The sequence below is a fragment of the Papilio polytes genome, unplaced genomic scaffold (assembly GCF_000836215.1).
Source record: "Papilio polytes unplaced genomic scaffold, Ppol_1.0 DF824047.1, whole genome shotgun sequence".
In the NCBI taxonomy this organism is placed as follows: Eukaryota; Metazoa; Arthropoda; class Insecta; order Lepidoptera; family Papilionidae; genus Papilio; species Papilio polytes.
In genome coordinates, this window is record NW_013525157.1 from 2,200,365 (window position 1) to 2,213,775 (window position 13,411).

The 13,411-nt window shown below is 33.1% G+C and overlaps 3 protein-coding genes across 3 annotated transcripts; 2 read left to right on the top strand and 1 right to left on the bottom strand.

The window, feature by feature from the left end:
• Positions 1 to 2,321: 2,321 nt before the first annotated feature.
• Positions 2,322 to 5,088, bottom strand: LOC106100546 (uncharacterized protein C15orf26-like). The gene is made up of 8 exons (XM_013279416.1): positions 4,928 to 5,088; positions 4,547 to 4,636; positions 4,294 to 4,366; positions 3,802 to 3,964; positions 3,586 to 3,670; positions 3,130 to 3,288; positions 2,952 to 3,041; positions 2,322 to 2,497 (listed from the first exon to the last, which is right to left on the bottom strand). Exons 1-8 carry the CDS (start codon positions 4,985 to 4,987, stop codon positions 2,393 to 2,395), a joined length of 825 nt encoding a protein of 274 aa, XP_013134870.1. The 5' UTR covers positions 4,988 to 5,088; the 3' UTR covers positions 2,322 to 2,392.
• A 184-nt stretch (positions 5,089 to 5,272) lies between these two features.
• Positions 5,273 to 6,909, top strand: LOC106100475 (cartilage-associated protein-like). Its single transcript, XM_013279341.1, has one exon. It carries the CDS (start codon positions 5,544 to 5,546, stop codon positions 6,648 to 6,650), a length of 1,107 nt encoding a protein of 368 aa, XP_013134795.1. The 5' UTR covers positions 5,273 to 5,543; the 3' UTR covers positions 6,651 to 6,909.
• Positions 6,910 to 7,745: 836 nt separating this feature from the next.
• On the top strand, positions 7,746 to 10,572 carry LOC106100734 (zinc finger protein 687-like). The gene is made up of 3 exons (XM_013279740.1): positions 7,746 to 7,864; positions 8,152 to 8,283; positions 8,539 to 10,572. Exons 2-3 carry the CDS (start codon positions 8,156 to 8,158, stop codon positions 10,205 to 10,207), a joined length of 1,797 nt encoding a protein of 598 aa, XP_013135194.1. The 5' UTR covers positions 7,746 to 7,864; positions 8,152 to 8,155; the 3' UTR covers positions 10,208 to 10,572.
• The last annotated feature ends 2,839 nt before the right edge of the window (positions 10,573 to 13,411 follow it).

Here is a 13,411-nt window from a genome sequence, read left to right on the forward strand (position 1 = left end):
TCAAAGCTATTTGCCCGCATATATCCTAAATCTTTTCCCTTGGAGGTTCAAAAGTAATACACAATAACATGAACCATTTTTCATGCATTTACATCTTCTTCTTACAATCTTACAGTTTTATATTCATAAGTACTATTAACTACTATACGTATTTCTTAAAAAAAAAACTAACTAGTTAGATTTTAAAACAATGTTACAAAAATGCACCATCTTCCAAGTTTGTTAAACAGAAATTTTATTACAGTTTATCAAACTGTGGTAATAAAGTGATTATTATTATGTGGTATAAAAATGATTATTATAAGTATCAAAAAATATATTATAATGAAAAGTAATTAATTATTTAAAGAAGAAAGTAACAATGTTGAATGCAATTTCTGTAGAAAGTCTGACAAAGTAAGAAAGTCAAACTGAGTGGCACTTTGTTGAGGTAATGGTGCAGTCCGCTGAATTCTGAACGCGAGGACTTAATTAACCACAACTTCATTGCTACTTATACCGAATTTAAACCATTTTAACTTCACAAAACATTTTACAATTACTCAAGCACACCTTCTAATTGCCACTTTACGTTATAACTGTTCCAAAACTTTTATAATAAAGTAAGGAAACAATCGGTTTATAGAATTTTTACCAAACTTTCGATACAAAAACTAATAGTAATCTGAAATGGAGTAACAGTAAGTTACCTGTTTAATTTTGTAGGTGTTTATTTAAATAAAAAAATGTTAGTTTAAAGTAGCTCAAAATAACATTAAAAAATAACTTATTTTGCTTTGTTCTACAAAAATACACTCAACGCCATCTATAGCTCGAAATTGTTAACCTTTTACTTCCCACAACATTGTCCATAATTTCTTTTATTTTTTAATAAAACATACTTATTAAATCAACAACTGTTCCAATTTAAATCATGATTATGAGTAAAAACTTTTTAAATCTGGCAGTGTTATAATCTCACTGCAGCGAGGATTCACACCGCTTCCGCAATTACGGCCACGCTAATGGTCTGATAGCGATTAATTAACGCCCTTCTCACACATCACTATACTTAATTTCGTCGCTACAAACAGATAGAAGTTTCACATAATTATTATAATAAGTTCACTGAATGTTATTTACATTTAACAAATAAATTCTACTTTGACTCACTGATACATTTGCACATTAAAATTGATATTACGTTAAGATTGAAAAAGTTGTCATTATAATAATAATTTTACTGGTACTGAAAGTTTTCTGAGAAAGCTGTAGCAACGTTCAGTTTGCAACTACTAAGGCCATCTAGTGACTGTTGGCTACACTAGTTAGTTTTAAAAGCTCACGTTCTTTAATTTATTTGAGTAAACGCACAGAAATACATTTGTACACTTTAAGAAATGACATTGTAACCTAAGACGTTTCCTTTAGTATTTAGTGATAATAGCACCAAAGAATTAATTAAAAACTACAGACAACCCCGTTTTCAATTCACTTATTTACGTGCTGAATGATGTATTTGAGTGCAATATATTTGAAATGCAGATTCATGAACGTCAGCTTTGTAACGTTAAAAGGCATCGAATTCGGCGCCTCTTCCGCAATTAACTGGCGAGCTAATGAGTTTGCGTCAGTCGGTGCCACTTTAATTACATAAACCTTTATTTCTTTTCAATACAGTTGTGAAAAAAATCATTATTTGTATACTATACCAATAATACAATTTCGTCGTATTAATGGAATCGCATCCATTCTCCTAATATAGATATTAAGCTTAAAAAACAGTTAATTCCATCTGATTATACAATTACGATACTCCGGGATAAAATACGAACTAAATACACTTCAATAGTCAAAATCGGTTTTCCTATTTAGACTAGTCACAATAATATTTTCTTATGTATATACTAGACTAACAGTGGTAGAGCCCGCTTTAACATCTTCGCACGAATGGGTCGGCTCGACCGCACACAGAAAACAGGCGTGAAGTGGAATTAATTCCGCGTTTCGTCTGATGAGTGTGGTGTCGGAGGCCTAATTTTAGTCCTTTTCCCTTTCCACCCTTTTCTTAAGAGGAAAGGATGCGAAGGAAAAGTGTATTTGACGGTGGAGGAGACGCATAGGAAGAAGAATTGTCCTCTTTCTGTGCGTCTCGTCCTCTGTCAATCAAGGGTAGGCAACGCATCTACAATTGCGGATGTTTATGGGCAGCGGTCGCTTTCCATTTCGGTGGATTCAGGTGGCCTCTTGCTCGTTTGCCACCTTATATTATATAAAAAAAAAATCTGACTTATCAGTAGAGCAACACACATCAAATAACTTAGTAATTAAAACAATAGCAATAAATTAAATGTGTTTATCAAATAAATAAATTATTAATTTCACAAGTAATAAAGCATCTGATATTAGGAGATTAATCTTTTGTCTTCGTCTCGACGTCGCTGACCAGAGAAAAGATGTTCTCTGCGGTACATCGCTTATGTATGTCTATGTAGTTCCTACACGTTACGCCACATTCCTAGATAAAAAATATTATACTATACTAATATAATAAAGAGTAAACACACACTTCTTTGTTGCCTGAGATGTCAACAATCACAGCATATTTTCGAATAAATATTTTTTTTAATAAAAAGCCCTACACTTACGTCACGCTTTAGGCTATAAATTTTCACGCCGTTACTTGGGGGTAAATATTTTGGATAAAAACCCTAATGGGAAGGAGACCATAAGTTGTTGTCAACATCAAGGAAGCAAGGTTGCCATGGTTTGTCATCATGTCATGTCATTTTGACATTTGCAATTGAAAATTTGACAAATGTGAACAATAAAATGATTTTTTATAATTTTATGCGGATGAAGTCGCATGGGAACAGCTAGTTACAGACTAAAAAATTGAATGAGAAAATGCAATTCTTGCGCAGAAATCAAATCTGTAGAAATATTTTAACTGTTAAATAAAAATAATTTACCGGTCCAAAGAACGTCTGCATCCAAGATTGATTCATTACACATAAATTCTTATCCGCGACACAGTTCTTGATAAGCAATTTCGTACTAGTCTATAAAATACACCAGTATAAAGTAAAAAGTAATTTAAGATTTCTCTATATCAAACACCTAACTGCATAAATTCCGCTGGTAAAATACCTTAATCGGGCTGCCTAACCCTTCAAGCCTGTCGCAAGGCAACAGTGGCACTGTGGTCCAACGACAACAAGAGTCAAGATTGTTGCTCAGCTGGAGCGGCATTCGGTCAGCGGGCGCCGGGGCACCTTCCGGCGTGAAACGCACGTAAAGTGGTGCCGCCTAACGGAAATTTATTTATCCATTATATGAATACTAGCTTTCGCCCGCGACTCTGGTCGCGTGGAATTAAGAAAATAAAAGTGATTTAATGTTTGTTAGAGTTTGTAGCCTAAACTGCTTAACATGTATCGATTAAATTTGGCATAGGTGTAGAGCATAATCTGGAAGAACACATAGGCTACTCAATTTTTTTTTTAATTTCACGCGGACAAGGTCGTAGACGAAAGTTAGTAAGACATAAATATAAGAAACGTGATAATAAGACACAAAAATTGCCATAAAATATTGTAATCTCACCTCAGGTTCCCCATAGTTCTCAGCCTTCAGTAAAAACTCATCCCCATAGTTCATCTTCTCGCCTCGTAAAGCTTCACCTTTGGTACTGAAAAAAGTATAAACCAACGTAAATAACCGAGTCTTACCCGCAATCTAAAGTCGCAATAAAATGGTGCCTCTATGTGTCATTTTAAGTAATTACAATAGCATTAAAAAATACCAAGAAAAATATTAAACCTTAGTATAACGAATGTATTGCGGCAACAGGGCGTAGTGATCGGTGACAAAGTCATAAGACATCCATCACTAATGTTCTGCATATAGTCGACTTGTCGCTCTCTCACCAAACTTGATAACGCTAAGCCGTACCGTGGCTTTGAACCTTTCGCTTGCCCTATCACTGTATTTGAAAATTTAAGAAAAAGCTTTATCATCTTTAGTTGTATTTTTAATAACGTTCTAAATTCCTTCAACTGCTCTACAGCATTTAAATAAGATAAAGTGATAGGAAACCTATTGTATGTGAACATCCCTTATCCGTTTATTTTAACAGAAATACACAGGTCAAAAGAATGGAATCTGGTTATTTACAAAAAGTGCCTGTCAATTAAATAATTCCACATCAAAGCTACGCTACCGTCAATATTCTCTAAAGATATATCTTTGTTTGAAGGTTTGTATGTTGGTATTGCTTATATTAAGTACATAAAACCTTTGATATTTAATTACCAGGCATATCCGTTGCAACGACTTGCACATTGAACCCGTAAAGCACGTAGGTTCCGCTAATTGCAAGAGGTCTCTGAAAAATGACATACTTACAAAAATGTACTGAAGGCAAAAAGCTTACATGACTCTATATTTAATCTTTATTCTTAACAGTAAAGAAGAAACGCGATGTTAATTAGTCAATCTTTTTACCAGACAAAGACATTTCGATCCTCATTAACTTATTTAAACTGTAATATAATGTAATATTTACCTCTTTAAGTAAATTGCTAAATAATGTCCTCGATCTTTGCAACAGTAGCTCGTGCCTATCACGTTTTCTAAGAAATAATTTGAATTCATACTGAAATTGAATTTTTGTATATCTTTAATTGATTAAATGTTCCCTTACATAAACTGCTTTTAGCAGGTTGTACCAATGCTTCAATGGTCGTTAAATTAAACAGAACAAACGTTGAACTCCAAAGACGACCTCCGGTTAATCGGTACCGATTGCTTAATGCTGTCTTTGTTGGTGACCCTGTTTTTCTTATACGAAAAGTTTTCTATCTACCGATCACTTAAGTTATGGTTCTGAAAACTGCACTGTTACTCTATTGTAATAAAGGTCATGAATTGTCTGATTCGATTTTACCTCATTTTTAAGTCGTTCTTCGTTCCAATTACCTACCAACACAGAATTGTTATAGGCCATGAGTTTGAATTAGTTTTATTTGAATATAAATTATTTTATATGACTAAAAAGTAGTGAATTTCAAAATAGATTTAAAACGTCGCAGATTTCGAATTCTTGATATCTGAAAATTGCCATAAGTAAATATTTTTAATTGAAAAATAACCATTAAAATGCGACTGTGAAAAAATAAATTAAAGACAATTTAACAATTATCTGCAAAACCAACTCTTTGGTGCAGTGAATATGTCAAGCTGTCAAGTCAATGTCAAATCATAAATTCCCTAGTGGCGGGAAAATAAAACAAGTATTTTATAAAATTTATAGAAATTAAGGAAAAACACTGGATAAAACTTAGCTAATCCTAATCAGTAGTATCACACAGTTGTTGATAAGAGAACTACACATAGTACTACTAAACATCAGACAGAATTCAAAAGACACAGAGAGAGGTTATTGTACTCTGTTTTAGTAATTAGGTCAGTTCAATTCACAACTAACAAAAGTGCGATAAACTCACTTAAAACAATTTAAATTCACGTGTAAGTAATTCGTTTTGCATTGTGTCTCAAAAACAATGTGGGCTACAAATGTGCGGTTTACCATTATTTTTCTTGCGTTCGCAAACATATTCATTTGTAATACTTTAAAGTTGGCATCAATTGACAAAATTTACAAAAAAGGCTTAGATGCTTATGCTAGTGAAAGATGGTCTGAGTGTATAGCGAAATTTGAAGACACATTGCATTTGTATAAATTGCACAGGATAATTCTAATAAACTGCAGACTTAAGTGTGATTCAAACAAATGGAATTCAGAAATCGAAGAAATCGAAGATGTAAGAATTTATGAAAAGTTTTTAAATACAAGACTGTGCATTACTGACTGTCAAATCAAGGGATTTGAGGATGCCCACTTAAATAACATGGTATCTGAATCTGTCATAAATGATATGAATTCCAAAAAGCCTTATGAGTACCTTCATATATGTTATTTCCAAATGAATGCTTTCCCTAAAGCAGCTTCTGCAGCATACACCTATCTGTCTGCCAACCCAAATGATGAGAAAATGAAAAAAAATCTTGAATATTATCTTGATCAACCTGAAGTTGATGCAAATGAAGTTGTAGATTTTGAGAGTGAAGTTTATAAAATATTGTATCATCTTGGAATTAAGGAATACAATTTAAAAAAATGGGCAGAAACAGCTGCTAACATGGAAGAAACATTAACTGATTATTTGTCTTGGGAGAACATGTGTCGAGCTGAATGTCAACATCAATCTGAATTGGAATGGTCTCCTGAATATTCAGTCACTATATCAAATTATATGATGTCTCTTGTCATATGTAAACAAAATTGTCAAAAAAAACTTGAGTCATTAAATTATGATTCAGGAAACAGTTTTCTAGCTGATGTTCTGAATTATTTACAAATTTCATATTACAATCTAGGAAGGATTGAAGATGCAGCTAAAGCTGTAGAAAGTTATTTATTATTGATACCTAACGATGAAGACATGTTATCAAATAAAATGATATACAGTTCTCTAACCGATGAAAACAATTTCAGTGTGAGATCTGATATTACTTACTATTTTAAACGTGATAAATATGAAAGAAACATCTTACACAAACTTTATAATTCTGAAATAGATAATGCTATAATTTCTATGCAAGAATAATGTGCAAGTAAGACAAGGTTCTGTCTTCGATTAAATGATAATCATTAACAAGAACATTCAATTTTGCCAAAGCAACTGACTAATTATTACTATTATATGAAAAAAACTCATGTTTTAATGTACAAGAATATTATAAATATGCTTTTATATTTTTTTAACATTGTACAATTATTTAATAAGTATAACAATTTAAATTGAATTATGTTTAATGTGATATGAAATGTGCCATAAACTTTAAAATGATTCTTAATTTTATACAAATATACTTTATATTGGTTACGTAAGAGATATTTTATTTTGACCCTTTTTTACATAGTACAGATATTTTATAGTTACATGTCTTGACATTATTTGTCTGAGATAATTTTTTTGCATGTATGTGAAGTAACAGTTGACTTTCAAAAAGGAAATTAAAACTACATATGTGTGTAAGGAAATATTAGGACTTAATGTAGTCTTAGTGAGGCAGTAAATTTTTAACCATAATGCCAGCTTCAAGTTAACAGTTGTTGATGACAGACACCACAGCGCCATCTGCTTATCTCTTATTCTCCATCTAGTTCTGAACTATAAAACCATATAAGATTGGTGTCCATTTTATTGCTCCGACTGAATAAAAGCAGTGTCCCTGGAATAAATAGCGGCACGAAGCTCGTTATAACTTTTTGATGCCGATGTATTTCAGTAAGAATGTATATCCAAGAAAATATATATAAAAATGATTTGCTGTTCACGAAACTGTATTCTTTTTTCTTTACTGGCTTTTTAAGGATTTTGAAAGATCTTTGTAAAGTTCACGCCTGATACAAATAAAAAAATCAGTACTTCGGTTAATAAGTCGGAGTGGTTGCAGGCGATCAACCGACAGCTACTAGCCACTGAGATCGAAATAAAAGCCATAATAAATTTCCAATTTGTATAACATTTTTGTCGTACCGAGTTTTTTCCGAAACTGATCTCCATGCTATTTAATTAATTAGTTGTTGGTTCAGTAGGTTATGAACTATCTGTATGAATAATCTTTGACAAATCTTTTTTTGATCTTAATTTTTGTTTCCAGTGCTGGTAACATTTTGATTTTTCTCTTATGGCGATACTAGTTTATTAAATGTTTTTCCTAAGTCCACGAAGAGGGCGCCTACGGTTCGTCTGACATTTTATAGTAAGCTATCGGAAAATTATGAGATTTTATATAAGGGAGAAAAGATATCGAGGTAATATATTTTTATTATCTAATTTTCCAATTGTTCCATTGTATCGAATTTACTATAAAGACAACAAGATTTCGATAAGAAACTAAAACGAGTCTTCATATTACACTATAATCGTGTATAGATTGTTTTTAATTTAATGGGACAATTTACAGTTCCTATCTAATTTATAACATTATACATGCTGTCATCTACAGTAATTTTCATACTTTCATATTTGTTCATAAAATTAGTTTTTTTTTTAATTTCTATCAAAGATTATTTTTCATAATTTATGGTTTTCATTGCAGAATAATGGCTAATGAACACAACAATAAGGCACATATTAAAACATTATTATTTACAAAAGCCATACCTAATTACAAAGTTCCAGTACCACTGTATGGCCACAAATTGTACCGCTGTACTGATTGTGAAGACAGGTATAATGTTAATTTTAAGAAAAAAATATCTAACGTTAATATATGATACCAAACCAAGATTTCAACATAATCTGTCCAGTAGTTTAGAAACTCATAAAGGATAAACATTTATTTTATTTATTAATGATATACATGAAAACATTTCACGGAAAATAGGCTTCAGCTGTGGAGATGCAGATACCGGAAAAACCCCTCCCCCCTACAAGAAAATATTATTTTCACTACTTTTACAATATATAAATATACCTTTTTCAGATACATTGTGGAATCTAGCTACCATTACCATATTAATAGGAAGTCTGTAAAAATTACTTACAAATGTAGACATTGTGGTGTCATAAAAGTTTTTTACAATCGCTGTAATTTGTTAAGCCACATTAGATCGCATGCTTTCAAAACTACAACTATTAACATAGGCGATTTAAATGTAGAACCTTTGCTGGCTTCACCTGAACTTGTTGCAAAACAGAATCAAAGTCAGCAAAAAACAATATTAAGAAATTATATATGCTATGAATGCAAAACTGACCACACCAAGACTGGAATTGCATACAAGGACAGAGTAGCACATTATATGCACTATTCAAATGCTTTGTTATATACATGTCCTATATGTATGTTTACTTTACCAACAACTTGTGCATTAAAAGCTCACTTACGTCTTCATTTAAAACATCCGCCTTTCTTCTGTCCTGAATGTGGTATTACACTGCAAAACAAATGTGTAGAATATCCATATACACACGATTGTGAAGGTTTTAAAATGATGAGAGCAACTGCACGAATAAGGTGCTCGGCAAAGAACTGTCATGTTTTCCATCCAAATGAATATAATGAGCATATGACGTCTCTTCATTTAAAGAAAATGTACAAGTGCCCAGCATGTGCTATGTGTGGTTATAATGAAGATGAGATGCAGCAACATTTGAAGGTCCACAATTACGGACTCCCATGTATCATTTTGTTTGAATGCACAGAATGTAATGGCAAATTACTGGTCGAGAGTCAAATTATGAAACATTTAGCTTTACATGTTAACACTTTTGTGTATCCATGTTGGTCTTGTGGTAAAATATTCAAGTTGCCTTCTAATTTAATAAGTCATCATATGTATAACCACTTAAAAGAAATAAATATATCCCAACAGTTACAAGAAATATATAGAAGCACATACAAAAGCATCTTGTCTATGAAGACTACTGTTTGTAATAATAAGAAGAGTTATATCAATTCCATTGTGTTAAAAGAAAATGAGCATAATATAAAACTTATTAAATGTCACTTGTGTAAAAACATGATGTCCCAATCGTGGGAAAACATAAAAACCCATTACAAAAGATTTCATAAAAATTACAAATGTCTTGATATCAAAGTTGTTCTTGAGAAACTTGATGAAGATTCTTTAAGAGAAAATAAAGAAAAGGAGGAAAACAAAAATGAAATGGTGATTGTAAATAATAAAAAAAATAATGCTAAGGTTCCAAAAAACAAATCTGCAAAACGTAATAAGATTTCAACAAATAATCTTAGTTACTTAGCTTGCAATAAGTGTCATCACCAAAGTAAAGACAAGGAATCATTAGAAATACATTTGAGAGAGCACAAAGAACCCTACATGGCATATCAGTGTTTGGAATGTGGACAAAGTTTTGCAGTAAAGCCATCATTTTCAACACATCTTTTATTGGAACATGGTATATCAGATGCTATGGATTATATCAGTAAGAAACAATGCTACAATGAAAATGCACTTGTTGCAAAACATTGTAGATCTGATAATATTGATAAGAATGAACCATTGAAAGAGCATCAATGTAAAATTTGTAGAGAACAGTTTGATAATGCTGATAATTTAGAAAAACATTTTAGAGTTCATGGAATGGCTTTTCTAATGAAGAATACTAATAAGGGTAATAATACATAAAATTTAACCATTTTCAGTGATTCCTATCTGATTTGGGGAAAGCTTGAGCATTCTGAAGGTCTTTTAGTAGGGTAGAAACTGAAAAAATAAAACACACTACATACAATATTGATGGTGTAATTTTTTTCCAAGTTATATATATTATATATATTATATTATATTTATTATATATATTATATTATAAGATATTTGTCAGAGAATTGTAATTCAGTTAGACTTAAACCCCTAAGTTCACATTTAATAAAATGTAAAGAATCGAATGTACTATTATTCCAATTTATTTTAAAATAAATTTATATCGTAAACTGAATTAAGAAATATGATGTATAGTTTAGTATCTAATAAAATAATATGATAAATGTTAATTCTGTTTTTAATTGTACATAACACCTACTATACACTGAAAAATCTATTTAAAGTAATTTTACAACAATAACTTAGGAGGAACAAAGAATGAACCACTTATTACAATTGCAACCTCAAAATGTACCGAACATTTTGACACGACTTGACGCTACCAGAGCCCGCGAGCGAATGCCCGACTTTCAAAGATGGCGGCCTTAAATAATGTCGGAAATTATGCCACACTTAAAATGTCTATTGTTCCTTATACGGCCTCTCCTGACCGTGCACCGTCCTGTAGCACAGGTTCATCTTCGTTTCTGGGGTCTTCATGAGACACGATCGCAGCGGCAACAGACGCTGTTCCAGCTTCCACGTCGTCCGTAGCAAGTCAGTAGAGGATCGGGCCTCCACTGATTCTGACTCGGAGTCAGTATCTGTCAAATTTATAAACTGATTAAGCGTCGGAAATTGGAAAACAGTCCAAGTTTGCCTATCTTTCATCCCTCTAACATTCAAGGCCCTTCTAGCACCATGAATCAATCTCAGCTAGTTTCCTAACTAACTCGTATATTTATATTTCACACAGCATCATACAAATTTTCAGCCATACACAAAGCTAGCTATATGGTGGGTGACTTCGCGACTGTCAACCACATTTTTCACACGACCCCTGCCGTGTGTTTCCCATACACCGCAAAGCCCCTGTATTTACGATACATCCGACCAGCCTGAGCCACCCAGATATAACACTATAAAGCCCCTGTCTTTAATCGTTCCCAAGAAGACCGAGACTGCACCAGATCACGACAGAGCTCCTGTCTCCGCAAGTTTCTGAAGGGCTTGTGCCCACCCGGACCAAGTCCGTACAACCAGATCACAACAGAGCCCCTGTCTCTAGTTGCGTCTGAAGAGCTGCCACGCGTTCAGGCCGTTCCCGATGCAGTCTGCACCGCGCCCGATGCCTTCTGCACTGCGGCCGAAGTCTGCCAATTCTTTGAATCAGCAACATGCTCTGCACGCAGAAAGATAAACGTTAAATCATTTCATCAAGAGACGCTGCACAGCTCTCAAGACACCATTCACACGTTTGGAATCATAAAAACTATGAAGGAGTTTACGAAGATCTTAAAAGTCTTTCCTGGGATCAATACTACACATTAAAGGACGCTAATACTGCTGCTTCTTATTAAATCAGAGTACTGCAAAAATTGATGAAAGAAAACTCCACGGTTGTTGAACTAGCGATAAAAAAGGAAACCCCTAAAACCTTGGATTACCCCGGGAGTTGTAAAATCTATAAGAAAGAGTGACAATTTACACCAAAAGTTAAAAAAAGTTCCTGACAATGAAGAATAACTTTCCTTATATAAGAGCTATAGGAATGTGTGCAATACTATAATAAAAAAAATTAAACAAGATTATTACCAACAACAGCTTAAAGGAAATTATAAAAATAGCAAAAAGACATGGGAACTCATTAAGGACTATGTAACATGGACAAAGTCCAGAGCTTACCGCAAGATTTATTGAAAATAGAAAATTCACCGATATAATCATTAGACGTTGTAAACTGTTACTTTACAAACATTGGAAAATCTTTGGCAGACGTCACCCTAAATAAACTTCACAAAATAGACCTACAATTATCCAAAAAATCAGAAAATGGAATCTCTTTAAATTCAATGTCTTTTTTTTAACTGACCAAGATGAGATAAGAAACATCAGAAATCTTAAAACCATTAGTTCTCCGGGATGGGATAAAATAACTTCATCGTTTCTTAAAAGCATTGCTAATTTTATGACTGCACCCATAGCTCACCTTATCAATCTCAGTATGGAAATGGGAGAATATCCCTCTCCTTATAAAGAATCAATTGTAGTACCCATCTATAAGTCAGGGGATACCTACTCACCATTTTACTATCGACCTATCCCTCTACTAAGTACCCTTTTCAAAATAACTGAGTAAGTAGTTAACAACCGACTAGTTAACTATCTCGAGAATAAAAATTTACTCTCTACTAATCGGTATGGTTTTAGATCTACAGCCAATGCAGCGCTACTGCTAAAAAACAAAGTAGCTGATTATTTAGACAAAGGTGACAAACGTATCGGTGTATTTTTAGACCTCCAAAAAGCGTTTGATACTGTGTCAGAGCAAGTTCTGATAAACGATTCCAGAATATTGGGATAAGAGGCAAACAGCTGTCATAGTTTAAAGATTATCTGACTAACAGAAAACAAAGCGAGCGAAACTGCTCCCTGCACATACGGAGTTCCGCAGGGAAGTGCAATCGGCCCAACGCTTTTTCTTACCTACACCAACGAACAGTGCAATATGAAGCTTCCAAACGCAGATGTGCTCATGTTTGCCGACGATACTGTGATATTATTTCATGGTAGAACTTGGGATATGGTCAAAACATATGCAGAAAGTGGCCTAACGTTAGTCTCTCATTGGTTAGAAAATAGCTTGCTTACAATAAATGCCACAAAAACTAAGTATCTAGCTTTTCATAATACATACATAACAGTTAACGCCAAACCGACCCAAGATTTTACCATCCCAATGCATCAGGCTCCGTGTAACAGAAGCTACAACAATCCAGTAAATTGTAATTGTCCAAGGAAGTTGCCACCACTGAAATCTTGATCAAAACATACAAAGCCCTATGTCATTGCATTATTGACTACTGCATTTGCTCTTGAGGAGGAGCTTTAGTTTTCAAGCACCTAGATTATACAACTTACTTAACAAAAAACACAACATAAATAAATTAAACTACTTCAAAATGAAACAAATTGCGAAACATTGGCTAGACAATTTAAACTATGGAGACTGTGAAAACCTTATAACGA